Here is a 12,788-nt window from a genome sequence, read left to right as displayed (position 1 = left end):
GTACTCGGTTCTTTGGCTTTTTCTTGAACTCTTTCTTTTGTATAGGCCTCTCTGGTTGTTCGTGGAGATGGTGCTAGTGTTGGTGTTTGGTCTCAGTCCTTTATGCGACTGTTTTGATGTAAACCGTTTCGATCCTATGTGGATTTAATATAATCTCAGATGACAAAAAAAAAAAAAAGATCTCAAATGTGAAGATGATTCCAAGATTTTAAAACCTTCTCATCATTCAGCCCCTTAGCTAGAGTTACATAGGTTTTTTGGGGAAACAATATAGGAGATCTTTAAAGCTCAGAGGTTTTCAAAAATAAATTTGGTGGCTTAAAGATTTGTGAATGGAGATGATAGTTAAGGATGATTGTACGAGGTTTTCTTGAATTAGATATGTTTTGATTATAACTAATCTTTGCTCCATGACATTTGATCATAATTTTCTAGGCAGTGTAGTTAAAAAGTTTTTGGATCTAAAGTTACTAAATGGTTCTTGCGGCGGCAAATAAGGTGGAGAGTGAAATAACCCCAATACTCATCATAATCCTATTAATTACTTTGGTATTGTATTGGGTATTAATTCTATATTTTTGAACTTGATGTGATTGGCACAGATTTTGTCTAGTGCTCTTGATTTATTTTTCGTATTTTAGAAGACAAAAATGTTAGAACTATTGATTATTTTTTCAATATGATTATATTTTCTTTAATAAAACTAAAAAATTCCCATGCAAATTCTTTACCTAGTAATCAAAAATAACATAACAACGGATTTAAAGGAAAAACTTTTAATTATTACAAAAATCAGAAAACAAAAAAAGATCACTTTAAATTTTAACTTTTAAAATGAAAGACAATAAAAATGCAAATGATTCAATTCTTCAATCAGAGAAGAATCCCCTTAGGACTTAGGATTATTGGTGATGTTAGGAGCACAAGCATCAGCAACGGTGGTAGTTATTACAGCGAGACGATTAGTTTCGGATTGGTGGGTGCTGCCATCAATGGAAGGAATGTCCCCATCCTCTTCAACATTAAGATCTGGAACAACAAGAGGAGGTAAAGAAGAAGAAGACTCACCATTCTTCTTAAGGTTCTCAAACCTGTTAGTAACGCAATTGAGATAGTTATCAATAGTAGAACTCAAATCTTGAAGATCTTTTTCACCAAGTTGATGCACATCAATATCTCCTTCGAGACAACCCCACATAATTTCCCGAGTCTTCAAATCTCGGTTTTCATCACGCAATTTTTGCAACTGCGCTTGTTCACTTTCAATCCTCTGACGCAAAAAAGCCTCTTGATCCATCATTTTTTTGTTCCGATCTTTCCTGGAAACCTCCATAAACTCCGACACTACTTCTTCAACACCTTCTCTTGACGGCCAAGCCTCAGGGTTTGAGTTGTACGGACTGTGGATGACCTCACATGCTTTGACATCATAGGAAGTCACCAGTTCGGTGAGTTTCTTCATCAACCTTGGCTTCCTTTTTATTGAATGTTGTTTTCCTCGATGTTCCATTTTTGATAAGTGAAAGTTTCTTCTTCATGTTCATTATCTTTGTTATGTGTGTTTGTTTTGCTGGTATGAAGATTGTTTATATAGTAAAAGAAAGGTGCTTTGACCCATTAGGGTTTTTGTTATATTTTGGATAGTGTATCTTTTCCACTCCTACGTGTACGCATGTGATTGCGTATAAAACGATAATTTTTTTATTTAGAGATAATATGTAATCTAATAAATATATTATACCTTTAGAGGACATGAAGACCAGAAATTGAGGAAACTAAAAGACATAAATTAAGGCAAATAAGACAATAATATGGCTTATCTTTTTATTTAGACTTAAGAGGAAAAAATTACACTAAAGTTAATTTTTAATCTTTATGCAATCTATATATTTGTTGTTATTACTTTCATATTAATATAATTAATACAAAGCAGTAAAATAGATTTCCTTGAATGAGTAACAAGAAAAAGTTAGGTGACAAAAAGAAAGAAGGATTTCATAAAATAATAAAAAATATAGTCAATAAATTTTGGGAGATTGACAAAAATAGCACTAAAATAAGTTTTTCTTCCAAAAATAGCACTACATTTGAAAAGTTCCACAAATAGCACTATAAACTTTAAATAAATATTAAATATGAATAATTAGTTGAATTAAAATAAATAAATAAATATTTTCCCGCAAAAAATTTTCCCGCCACGTAAATATATTTTCCCGGCAAAAATTTTTTATCAAAATTTTTCCGCCAAATTTTTTTTCAACATTTTCCCACACAAAAAAAATTCCGTCAAAATTTTCCCGCAAAAAAAAAATCTACAAAATTCAAGAAGGATTTCACGAAATTCAGGAAAGATTCCTTGAATTTCAGGAAAGGATTGCTAAAAGGATTACACGAAATTCAGGAAGGATTCAACGAAATTCAGGAAGGATTCCACGTAATTCAGGAAGGCTTTCATGAATTCATGAATTTTAGGAAGGATTCCACGTAATTCAGGAAGGGTTTCCCGATTCGTGAAATCCTTCCTAAATATCGTGGAATCCTTCTTGAATTTCTTGGATTTCTTTGGCGGGAAAAGTCGGACGGAATTTTTTTTGGCGGGAAAATATTGACGATTTTTTTTTCCGGGAACGGAAAATATTTTGGAGGGAAAATTTTGACGATTTTTTTTTTTGGCGGGAAAATTTTGACATGGTTTTGTTTTGGCGGAAAAATATTAACGATGAATTTGTGATTTTTTGTATTTATTTATAATTATTTATTAATTTAAAAAATCAAAAATAAGGTGCTATTTTTGTCCAATATACTTTTGAGTGCTATTCTTGTCCCAAAAACTTGATTTGGGGCTATTACAGGCAATTTCTCATAAATTTTCACCATTTGAGTTGAAAAAGTTATAAAAAAATATTCAACCCATTCAACCTAGGGCCTTAAAAAGTTGAAAATATGAACAAGTTATAAAGGAAAAGTGTTCAATTTATTCATCCACATTTTTGGAGATGATTCAACCAATTTTGTTCAACCTAATAATTTCAACCCATTCAGTTTTGAGAAACCATTCTTAACAGTAGTTGGACAAAAGTCATAATGTAAGGGTATAGTATATGTTATCACTGCTTTAAAAAAAAAGTGTTCATTGAAGTAAAATAAATACTTAAGATGTTAGTTTAGTTTATAAAATTTGTACAAATAAATTGTGTGGTGAAAAAGTACCATCAGAGCTTGAGAGATTATGATTTATGAAATAAACATTAGCTAATATAAATACTCTTTTGCCTTATGGCGAATATATCTATTTATGTAATAATTTGTTTTCGAATGTTCTACATACTGACTTTGTAATTTCGATATGTTATCAATGAAATTATTTGATGGAAAAAAATACTCTTTTCCCTCGCTAATAAAAAAAAAAGGAAAACCATTGCTCTTTTATATATATATATATATATACCAAATCGACTGATCCGGTCAGCTCCGGGGGGAACACACCGAAGAGCTACAATGTGGATTCGTTGCCAACACCTAGGTGTTGGACTACCACACTGTCAAACTCCAAGTTTGGAATGTTTTCCGACTAATACTCGGAGGTATCCAGTTAGCCTAATCCCGGATACCATGTGAATTGTTTGGGCCAAAATCCAAGCCCAGACTTCCCACACAAATGTGATTTTTGTTTTCAAGGTGGATCGAACTTGTTTCTTCCAACCTTTTCCCAATTCTTCTTTACCACTAGACCACGGCCATCATTGCTCATTTTTCATTTCAATCCTTCTTTGCGATGCATCACTTTGTTCGTGATTGATATCGATCACTCTTGTCTCAATTGCTTAAACTCTTTCACATTTATCTACAAATCATATATTTCTAAGGTGATCCATTTTATTTCTTATATGTATGTGTTTCACAATCAAAGATTTTGAGAACGATATCGACGTGTTCGTAAATATAAGTTGTGAGCATTTTTCTCATGAATCGGTTTTTAGCTTTTTTCCATGATTTATATTTCTCCACCTATAAATAGATGCCTATGTTTGTAGTAGAGATTTAACATTTTGAGCTTTTAAGTTCTTCTTTCCCCTCTTTTTATATTAGATATACGTGTTACAATAATGTTCGTGCCAATTGTCTAGCCAAAAAAAACTAGAGCACAAAATTTTTTATTTTCCTATGTAAACACATCGGTGTCGGTTTTCCTTTAATGTATGGTCAGCTCTAGCGTGATCACTCCTAAGGTACTGCGAAGACCCAGATTGGGAGACGACTTTGACACAACTGACAAGAGGGACTGGAAATCATCTACATGACATCCTTATCCGCCTTTGTTTTCAAACTACCATCTACGTCCTTTGGAAGGAGAAAAACATGCAGATCCATCAAAGTGGATACTCCACCATGCTTCAGATCATTAGACAAGCTGAAAAGTTTGTCCGAAATAGGATCAACTCCCTAGATTACATGACCCGACCAAAGCTTCGAGCTCTCCTACAACAATGGTTCGCCGTTTCGTCGCACATACATGAAGTGGGATTTCTACTCTCTTATCTAGTGTCTCTTTACGTGTTTATCATAGCAGAGCTGCTCTAATGCTCTGTTTTTGCTATTCTTGATACTCTCTTGTACATATTTTCACAATTTTGTTTAAATCAATTACACATTCAAAAAAAAAAAAAAAAAAAAAAAACAAGATTGCAGTTTGGCCAGGTTTAAGTTGAACGTATTAGAAAAAATGAAGTTGCCGGAGACTAGAAAATCAAGCATACATTTCAAATTCGTTAATAATAAGTTAATAACGCGGTTTTGTGCATCAGGATTTGATACTTCTTTGATTAATATGAAATGAAGACTTACTTTCTATTTGACATGAAGGCAGAAGACAAAAAATATGTTCATTACAGAAAAATGTAATTCTTTATCTGATAAATGTAATTTGGCTTACAGTTTGCACTACAGTTTCTCCTACCAATTCACTTTGGCTATAATAGTTCATCATTTTCAAGATCTCTCTTTGATGCAAACAGAGAATTACAGCTATTTTCAAAAGATGGATTCAAGTGCTTGGCTCAACAAGATTTTCAAAGGCTAATCTCTACAGCTACTAGAATACAAACAATGGCGAGCACATTATACAACAACAAAATGCAGACTTGCAAAATCTGCTGGCTTACAGAGTGATGTTATTGAATGTTAAACGACCGCTTTGAGTAGAGCCTCATGTACAGCTTCTTTGGTGGGAAGGGCCGGAATTGCGCCTCTCACTTTAACAGTTAAGGCCCCGCAAGCATTCGCAAACATAAGAGCCTCTCTCAGTCGCTCTTCGTCCTGAGTCAAAGTAGTCAGTTTTTTCAGCTGTGTTTTTGTTGTCATGTGTATCGAAAAATGAGGATAACTTTGTTATGAACAAAATTATGAAACTACTAATCTTTTTCTAATTGACCAAACTTGAGACAGCTTTACGAATCTAGCCTTCTCTAACTGCTCTCTAACCAACTCATCAATCTACAAACGGCTACATCTAGTATAAAATGACAAATGAAAACAGGTTACCTGAAGCAAGGAAAGATCATTGGCTAGTTGCGAAAGTATTCCCGCAACAAATGCATCACCAGCACCTGTTGTGTCCACTACATCCACCTTCAATCCATGCACTCTCCCGCTAAAATCCTGTGATTGGAAATGATTTTAAATGGTATGAACCGTATGATCTCACATTGCCGTAACAATATTTTTAAAAAAACCGCCATTAAACGTGAGTATGAAGACTAAGGATATGTAGTTCTGATTACGATAATGCTTTGGAGAAGTGCGGAAAAATCAAAAGAAAAAGAGGGACTTTTCACACCTTGGTGTAGTACCGACAGCCTTCAGGGCCCTCAGTGACAAGGAGTAGTTTCAGCTTAGGATGGAACAACTTGCGGACGACATTATCATCATACGGATCTTCTCCTTTCGTTAAAAAGACGATCTCCTCTTCGCTAATCTTGAAATTTTTTTTTATCAAACATAGACAACAAGCTTCAGTCGATAACGAACGGTAAAGATAACATACCGCAAATGTAACCATATATATAAAAAAAGACCTTTATGATATCAGCAGTGTCCCAAATGCTCAGAATCTCTTCCCTAGCGTTGTCTGCAGAAGGCCACAATGGGAGCCTAAGGTTCGGGTCATATGAAAGAATAACACCAGCCTCTTTAGCAGCCTTTGCTGCAGCTATATGAGCAGATTTGCACGGTTCTGTGATAAGACTTATCGAACCATAATGGAATATCTTCGCCTGCCACAAGGAAACTTCGTTAGACATGTGGTTTGCTACATGTTTTGCAGTGTATAAAATTTGGTAGTTTACCTTTTTGATCAAATCAAAATCAAGCTCAGACTCCTCTAACAACATATCAGCACTCGGGTTTCGATAGAACATAAACTCCCTTTCACCTTCACTAGTCAAAGTCACAAAAGCTAAAGCAGTTCTAGCTCCAGGATCAAACCTCATACCTTCATTATTCACATTATTATCTTTCAAAATATTCGCAAGCATATAACCAAACTCATCTTCACCAACCTATACACAAAGAGAAACAGAGTTTTAAAATGTTACAAATCAAACAAGAACACACATAGTTTTTGTCATTACCTTTCCAATAAAAGCTGAAGAACCACCAAGACGAGCGATACCAACAGCTACATTAGCAGGTGCACCACCAGGAGCTTTTTTAAAAGCCGGTGCATCGGCTAATGAAAGTCCGCTAGTTGTCGGTACAAAATCGATTAACATTTCTCCAAAACAGAGTACATAAGGAGATTCTTGTGTTGATGAACCATCACTAGACAATGCTCTTCCTTTAAAAACAAAACAATGTATCAAATCAGAACAAATCAACAACTATTAAGATTCATAAGCAGCTGAGAGCAATTCTGCAATTTCAACATATTATGAGAATTTGAGAAAACAGAACCAAAATGTTATGAAGGAATCTTTGAGATTTAACCTTTGAGATTAGATCTTGAGTTTGAGAGTCTTGAAGAAGAAGAAGAAGAAGAAGAAGTAGCTTTGATGGAGATACGGCGTTTTGAAGTGAATGAGTGAGGAGTTGATCGGAAAGTTGGACCGGAGAAGCAGAGCGTAGTAGTGGCTTGGAGAGCCATCGCCGGAAAAAGCAAACGGGAAACGCAGGGATAGAGAAACGCGTTTTGGAGACGCTAGTTTTGGTTTTATGCTTGTGAGAGAGCGACAGTGAGAACTAGCGGAGGAACCAAAGGAAATCGGAAAAGTCATTTTCATTTAAATGGAAGAAACGGATCAGAGTTTTATAATTATAGCGCTATTAATAACATAATGACAACTTTTTAAACTTGATTAGATTGCGTAATTACTAATTAATCCCTTTTTCTCCGTTTTTAACCAAAAAAGAACTTTTAGATAAATTACGAAAAAGAACTTTTATTTTCTTTTGATATAATTGTTTAGATAAATTAAGAAAAAGATCTTTTTTTTTTTTTATATAATTGTAAATATCATTAGAAATGAATGTTTAGGATTTAAAAGAATTTTTATTTCCTATAATTTTTTAAGACCTCGTCAAAAAAAGAAAGGCGACAAAAGGTTATGAAATTGGGAAAATTCCCAAAAAAAACCTCAATTATTTTTTATTTGGACGTTTAATATCCAATTGTTTTCAGTTGGAATAAAAATACACATATTAATTAAATGGTGTGATTTAATACTCAAATAATTAAATATTATTATTTTCATATTCACGAACTCACAACAAAAAAATACCAATTTTACCCAACCATCTCAATTAATTATTAACTTTTAGATGACATAGCTTTTGGTTTTTATTTAAATAAAAAATAATTTTATTAATGTTTTATTTTATGTTGCCAAAAAATAAAATAAAAATTTCTATAATTATTTTATTTTAAAATTAAACATAAAAATAAGCAGAAAATCAAAAATATTAAAAATAGTCATTTGTACAATCTTATTCAGTCTTTGCAATGTCAAAAAGTCGTTTCCTCTTCGATTCTAAATTTTCTCGATTAATCTCTACGTGAATCGCCGGTAAACAATCTCCATCGTCCTCTTTTGCAACCATCAAATTCGATAACCGTTCACAATCTCCTTTTAATCGTATCCAAAATCTTCATCGCCAATAAAACTAATTTGATTTTATTCGTTGTGATGCATATGATATCAACGAGCATCGATATGAATTTTTTCTTCGTCGTGAGAAACTTTCTATTCGAATATAAATCCTTCACGAATGAAACTATTTTCGACAAAATCTCAATCTGATTCTCATCGTCTCTCTCAAGATTTATCAATTCATAAAAATGATTAATGTTTTTTTTTTACTTTTTTAATTTTTTGCTAATTAATTTTATTTTTAATTTTAAAAAATTAAATATTTGTAAATAAACTGCAAATTATTTTGAAATTTTTTATTTTTATTTTTTTTGGGATAACAAAGAAATTAATAAAATTAATTTTTATTTAAATAAAAAACAAATGCCACGTCATCTAAAAGTTAATAATTAATTGAGATGATAAGGGTAAAATTGGAATATTTTTTTGTTGTTGTGAGTTCGTGAATATAAAAATAACAATATTTAATTGTTTAGGTATTAAATCACACCATTTAATTAATATGTATATTTTTATTCCAACCGAAAACAATTGGGTATTAAACGTTCAAATAAAAAATAATTGAGGTTTTTTTTGGAAATTTTCCATTATGAAATTACAAGAACGTAAATAGTGAAGTCATCTAATCCCAAAAATGCATTAAGTTACCGAAATGCTTCTTTTGTCAACGAGCAGAGATAGAATTCCAGATTTTTCTGTCAATCATCTTGAAAAAGGATTGATGAGACAAGACAAGGAGACTGTGAAAGACATTGTTCCGCTCTTGACATAGTGGCATAGTTAGCTTAAGTCATCACATCGATCACCTCATTCAAAAAGTCAGTCTTTTGTTTCAAGCATTCACGCTTTTTAATCTTCAACGTCTCTTTAATTTTCTTACATTCACCTTCATCAGCCTCCAACAACTCCAACCTCTCTTCAATTTTCTTCTTAGCCTCCATAGGCACAACACTCCATTTATGTTTCACGGAATCCACACCAAGACTCTCAATTAAGGGAAGTAGAAACGAATTCTCAAACCAATCAGAGTTGGTCACATCTACATCATCCTCTTCAACCATTTTACCATTAGGTGAAGAGAACAAGTCCGACTTCAAAGAGTCCATCTTCTTAGCCGTTTCTTTAGTTCCCCAAATAGACTTGGCAAGCTTGAAACATTTTTGATCATGAGCTTCAGAAAAACCGCTCTTTCTTTTCTCATAAGAAGAAAACAAGTGAATTTTCTTTATTTCCATCTAGATTTTTAGAAACAGTTTTATAGTTATAGTATGTTCGAACGTGGAATTCATTATCCTTATTAATTTTGTCTTTTCCATTCACTCGGATTTCTTCCATTTCATCGATTTTGTCCAGATCTTCCCCTTCTTCCGAAAAAAGAGAAGGAAAGGAGCTTCTTCAGTGGATACCTCTTGGTCATGTTTAGTCCCACCCGTTTCTGAGGTTCCTTTTAGTCTCTTCAATTGCCTAATCTTGCCAGTGTATTGGTGCACACTAGCCTCGAAGCTAATGAATTTCTTGACGAATTCTATAAATCCGTGACTATCGTCAAACGGACTTTTCCCTGTAACATCTTCAAATTTTATAATTCCTTGTAGCATAACAATCTCATCTTCCTCATTCCACAGTCTTTGAAAATATTGTTTTTTTGTACATTCTCCCATCTTCTTCTTCTCATCTTCTGCTGAAACCTTCTTGGCTCTCTTCGAAGTCACGTCCGTTGAGGTCCCTTCTGTAACATCCCAAATCCATAATTGGTAGTTGGGCCATTTGATTTTGTCAAAAGAGAAGCAAGCCCGTTAAAGGCCCAAGTGACATAACACAAATGAGAAAAAGAGGGTTTGTTAGTGTATGTATTCGTGAATATATGTGCGTATATTCTTCTTCGTGAAGCCGCAAGAGAGAAAGGAAGTAGAAGAAAACTTGAGCAAGAAAACCCTAAGCCGATAAGAGTGGGATCGCAGCCACCGTTGTTAAGTTTTCCAAAGACTTTGTCCTGTTATTGTTGTTGATGTGAATCTCGAGGAAAAGACGTGAGGTTTCACGTGGGAAACGTGATGGAGGAGGTGGTGATCTGTCACCCGAAAATGAAGAAAAAGGGAGGCGAAGGAAAGTGGAGAGAAAGAGGAGAAGAGAGAGAGGCCACCGGATCTAAACCGTAGAACCACCACAGCCACCGTTTATCACCGCCGTGTGAATCGTCTTCACCGGAAAGGTATCCCGTGACCATACCTTGGTTTCAATCATTGTTTTGTTATGGATTGTTGAATCAATCTAATACTTGGGGTTTGAATCATCACAGATCTGTGCTACCTAGTCCTCCACTGCGCCGCTCATCCCGCCAAGTCAAACTGTTGAACTTTTGATGTGGTGTTCTCTTCACCACCTTAACTCTCAGTTTCTCCCTGTTTTGTTTTGAGAAACAAGAACACGTTTATGAACTTTTAATGTCTACATTGATATTTCGGATCAAAGGATTCTTTTCTCATCACACTTACAAGCATACTTTACTTCTACTTACTACATACACATACACACACTTGCATTTGGACCTTACTCCTAGTTCTAGACTCTCTTACACAAGCAATGTTAAATTACTAACCCTTACACAACAACAACTCTTAACCACTACACTTGACAACTCTAGTAAGTTAGTCCTTAACTAACACAACACACTTACTCATTTGGGCCTAACAAAACATTTAGCCCAATCACTTATTCTTACAAAAACAACACAAGCCCAACTTCTCTCTTCTTGTGTTGACTTTCCTCTTTGTCGTTGAGATCTTTGTCGACATCTTCTTCTCTTTGCTCTGTTCTCTTCTTCTTCTTCTTCTCACTAAAGCTTTCTCCTTTGTTGCAGATTTAATCAAGAACTCAATCTCAACACAAACCGTCGAAGAAGTTGCAGAGAGGTAAACAGCCAAACTTGTCTCGTGTTCATGTCGATGGAGTGTTGTTTGTTTAGATTATTGAACCAAGAGTAAACCAGTTTAAACCATAAATCCTTGTGTAGCTTAAGTCCATAATCGAAACCATGGAATCCCACGTATAATTGAATTACATGAATCGAACGTAATTATCGAAAAAGTTGAGTTGACTTTGGTGGTTGTTGTTCACGTGTTAGGGACGTTGGTTTGCTGTGGACGTTGGTTTGTTGTGGTTTGGTTTGGAGTTTGTTATTATACCAAACGTAATTATTCTGGTCACATAGAATTTTGGTCGTGTAGAGATTGTTTATTAAACTAAACGCATGTTGGGATTGTGGTGTTATTAAATTATTAGTTTAATTCTTGAACCGGAGCTAAATAATTTAATTAGGAAACACCAAAAATCAATTAAACCAAGATTGTCTCATTAATTGATTTGGAGGATTTGATCATGGATTATTAAATTGGATATAATCTTGATCGGTTAATCTAAACCATTGCAGCCCAAGATTGTTGCTCATGCGGGTTCATGATGTTTCTAGTGTTTAACCGAGAAATCAATTGGATTGGCTAAGGTGAGGACTAGTTGGTGTCTTTTTCATATACCGATAGTTTAAGGTTAAGCTGAGCATACCTATATGTTACATTATAAGTAACATATATCTGGGTGGTAATTGTATATTATATTTATACGTATTTATATACAGATATATACCTATTTATAAAATGAACTAGTATTTTAGAAATGAAAATAAATTAAAATGAATATTTTAATGCGGGTTGTGTGATTCGTGAAATGCATGTTTGTGTGGTATAAATGTTGTGTGATGAGAGAATGTGCTAATGGCACGTAGATGCGGTGAGCCGCAGAGAGAGTCCTACAGGAGAGATCCTTGTAGTTGTGTGATAGTCTATGGACGCGTTTCCGAATAGATCAGGATGGCTGACGAGCCGGCGAGTATGAGGTGCACGGAAGAAGTGCAAGAGGCACGAGGGATCCGGTTGCACGGAAGAAGTGCTCAGGCACGAGGAATCTAGTATGTACGGGTAGACGGCGTGTGTTATACGTTCGTATCCTGCCTACCTTTATGGTAGTGGTTATGGGAAGTAGTCTCATTTGTTTGATGTTTGTGTGTCTTTGACACGTGATTGTCTGCTTGTCTTAGCTTTAGACTTTGTGATTGTCTAAGCGTGTTTGTGTATGAGGACTTCGCGAGCCCTAAGGCTTGCCCTCACTAGTGATTTTCAATCGCCCACCCCTCTCTCTTTTGCAGGTTGGTAAGTCAAGAGTTCGTTTTCCGTTGTTAATTGACGGATTTGCATTTAAAGATGATTTGGGCCGGGCAAGAAAGTCAACACGTTGACCAGCTCCGTGTAGCGGGTTCGGGTCCTTTCACTTTCACTACGCCGCTTCATCTCAGACGGCTGTACCTTGCCAGAGCTGCCAGAAAACTCCTCTTTCTCGGAAGTCGCAGCGGTCACGGGACTTGGAGAAAGATAAATGATATCATCTTCTTCATATCCAGAACGTGTCTCCAATGGCTTGAGAAGCTTATTTGCCATCAGAATTTTCAAACTTCGATTTTGGTTATGTGTGTAATGAAAGCGTGGGGTTTGTGTAAGGCAACTGCACGAATTTATAAAGAGCTTGTTGTTTGATTGTAGATATATAATGGCCATTTGCCACTAGTGTATATATTGCTTACTTATTTTTCCA

The 12,788-nt window shown here is 34.7% G+C and overlaps 2 protein-coding genes, 1 long non-coding RNA gene and 1 pseudogene across 4 annotated transcripts; 1 reads left to right on the top strand and 3 right to left on the bottom strand.

Moving 5' to 3' along the window:
• Window positions 1–820: 820 nt before the first annotated feature.
• On the bottom strand, window positions 821–1,559 carry LOC9323104 (annotated as a pseudogene). The gene has a single exon (XR_002334128.1). The product of XR_002334128.1 is annotated as an MADS-box transcription factor PHERES 2 (transcript).
• A 3,442-nt stretch (window positions 1,560–5,001) lies between these two features.
• Window positions 5,002–7,262, bottom strand: LOC9323103 (probable fructokinase-6, chloroplastic). Its single transcript, XM_002886992.2, has 7 exons — window positions 6,985–7,262; window positions 6,630–6,835; window positions 6,345–6,557; window positions 6,075–6,272; window positions 5,837–5,974; window positions 5,542–5,658; window positions 5,002–5,316 (listed from the first exon to the last, which is right to left on the bottom strand). Exons 1-7 carry the CDS (start codon window positions 7,139–7,141, stop codon window positions 5,182–5,184), a joined length of 1,164 nt encoding a protein of 387 aa, XP_002887038.1. The 5' UTR covers window positions 7,142–7,262; the 3' UTR covers window positions 5,002–5,181.
• Window positions 7,263–8,929: 1,667 nt separating this feature from the next.
• On the bottom strand, window positions 8,930–9,893 carry LOC9324564 (probable transcription factor At1g66420). Its single transcript, XM_021010050.1, has 3 exons — window positions 9,833–9,893; window positions 9,551–9,705; window positions 8,930–9,292 (listed from the first exon to the last, which is right to left on the bottom strand). Exons 1-3 carry the CDS (start codon window positions 9,891–9,893, stop codon window positions 8,930–8,932), a joined length of 579 nt encoding a protein of 192 aa, XP_020865709.1.
• An 85-nt stretch (window positions 9,894–9,978) lies between these two features.
• On the top strand, window positions 9,979–12,788 carry LOC110230707. Its single transcript, XR_002333888.1, has 4 exons — window positions 9,979–10,356; window positions 10,444–11,056; window positions 11,575–11,646; window positions 12,346–12,788. It is a non-coding gene; the product is annotated as an uncharacterized LOC110230707 (long non-coding RNA).

This window comes from Arabidopsis lyrata (genome assembly GCF_000004255.2).
Source record: "Arabidopsis lyrata subsp. lyrata unplaced genomic scaffold ARALYscaffold_2, whole genome shotgun sequence".
NCBI classification, from domain to species: domain Eukaryota; kingdom Viridiplantae; phylum Streptophyta; class Magnoliopsida; order Brassicales; family Brassicaceae; genus Arabidopsis; species Arabidopsis lyrata.
This window is presented reverse-complemented; position numbering and strand designations above follow the sequence as displayed.

Coding starts and splice junctions, on each gene's coding strand:
- LOC9323103 (XM_002886992.2), bottom strand. CDS start 7,141: ATGGCTCTCCAAGCCACTACTACGCTCTGCTTCTCCGGTCCAACTTTC. Junction 6,836..6,984: donor CTCAAGATCTAATCTCAAAG/GTTAAATCTCAA, acceptor TTGTTTTTAAAG/GAAGAGCATTGTCTAGTGAT. Junction 6,558..6,629: donor CTTCAGCTTTTATTGGAAAG/GTAATGACAAAA, acceptor CTTTGTGTATAG/GTTGGTGAAGATGAGTTTGG.
- LOC9324564 (XM_021010050.1), bottom strand. CDS start 9,893: ATGGATTTGGGATGTTACAGAAGGGACCTCAACGGACGTGACTTCGAA. Junction 9,706..9,832: donor CTTCGAAGAGAGCCAAGAAG/GTTTCAGCAGAA, acceptor AAGATGTTACAG/GGAAAAGTCCGTTTGACGAT. Junction 9,293..9,550: donor GGACTAAACATGACCAAGAG/GTATCCACTGAA, acceptor AAATGTTTCAAG/CTTGCCAAGTCTATTTGGGG.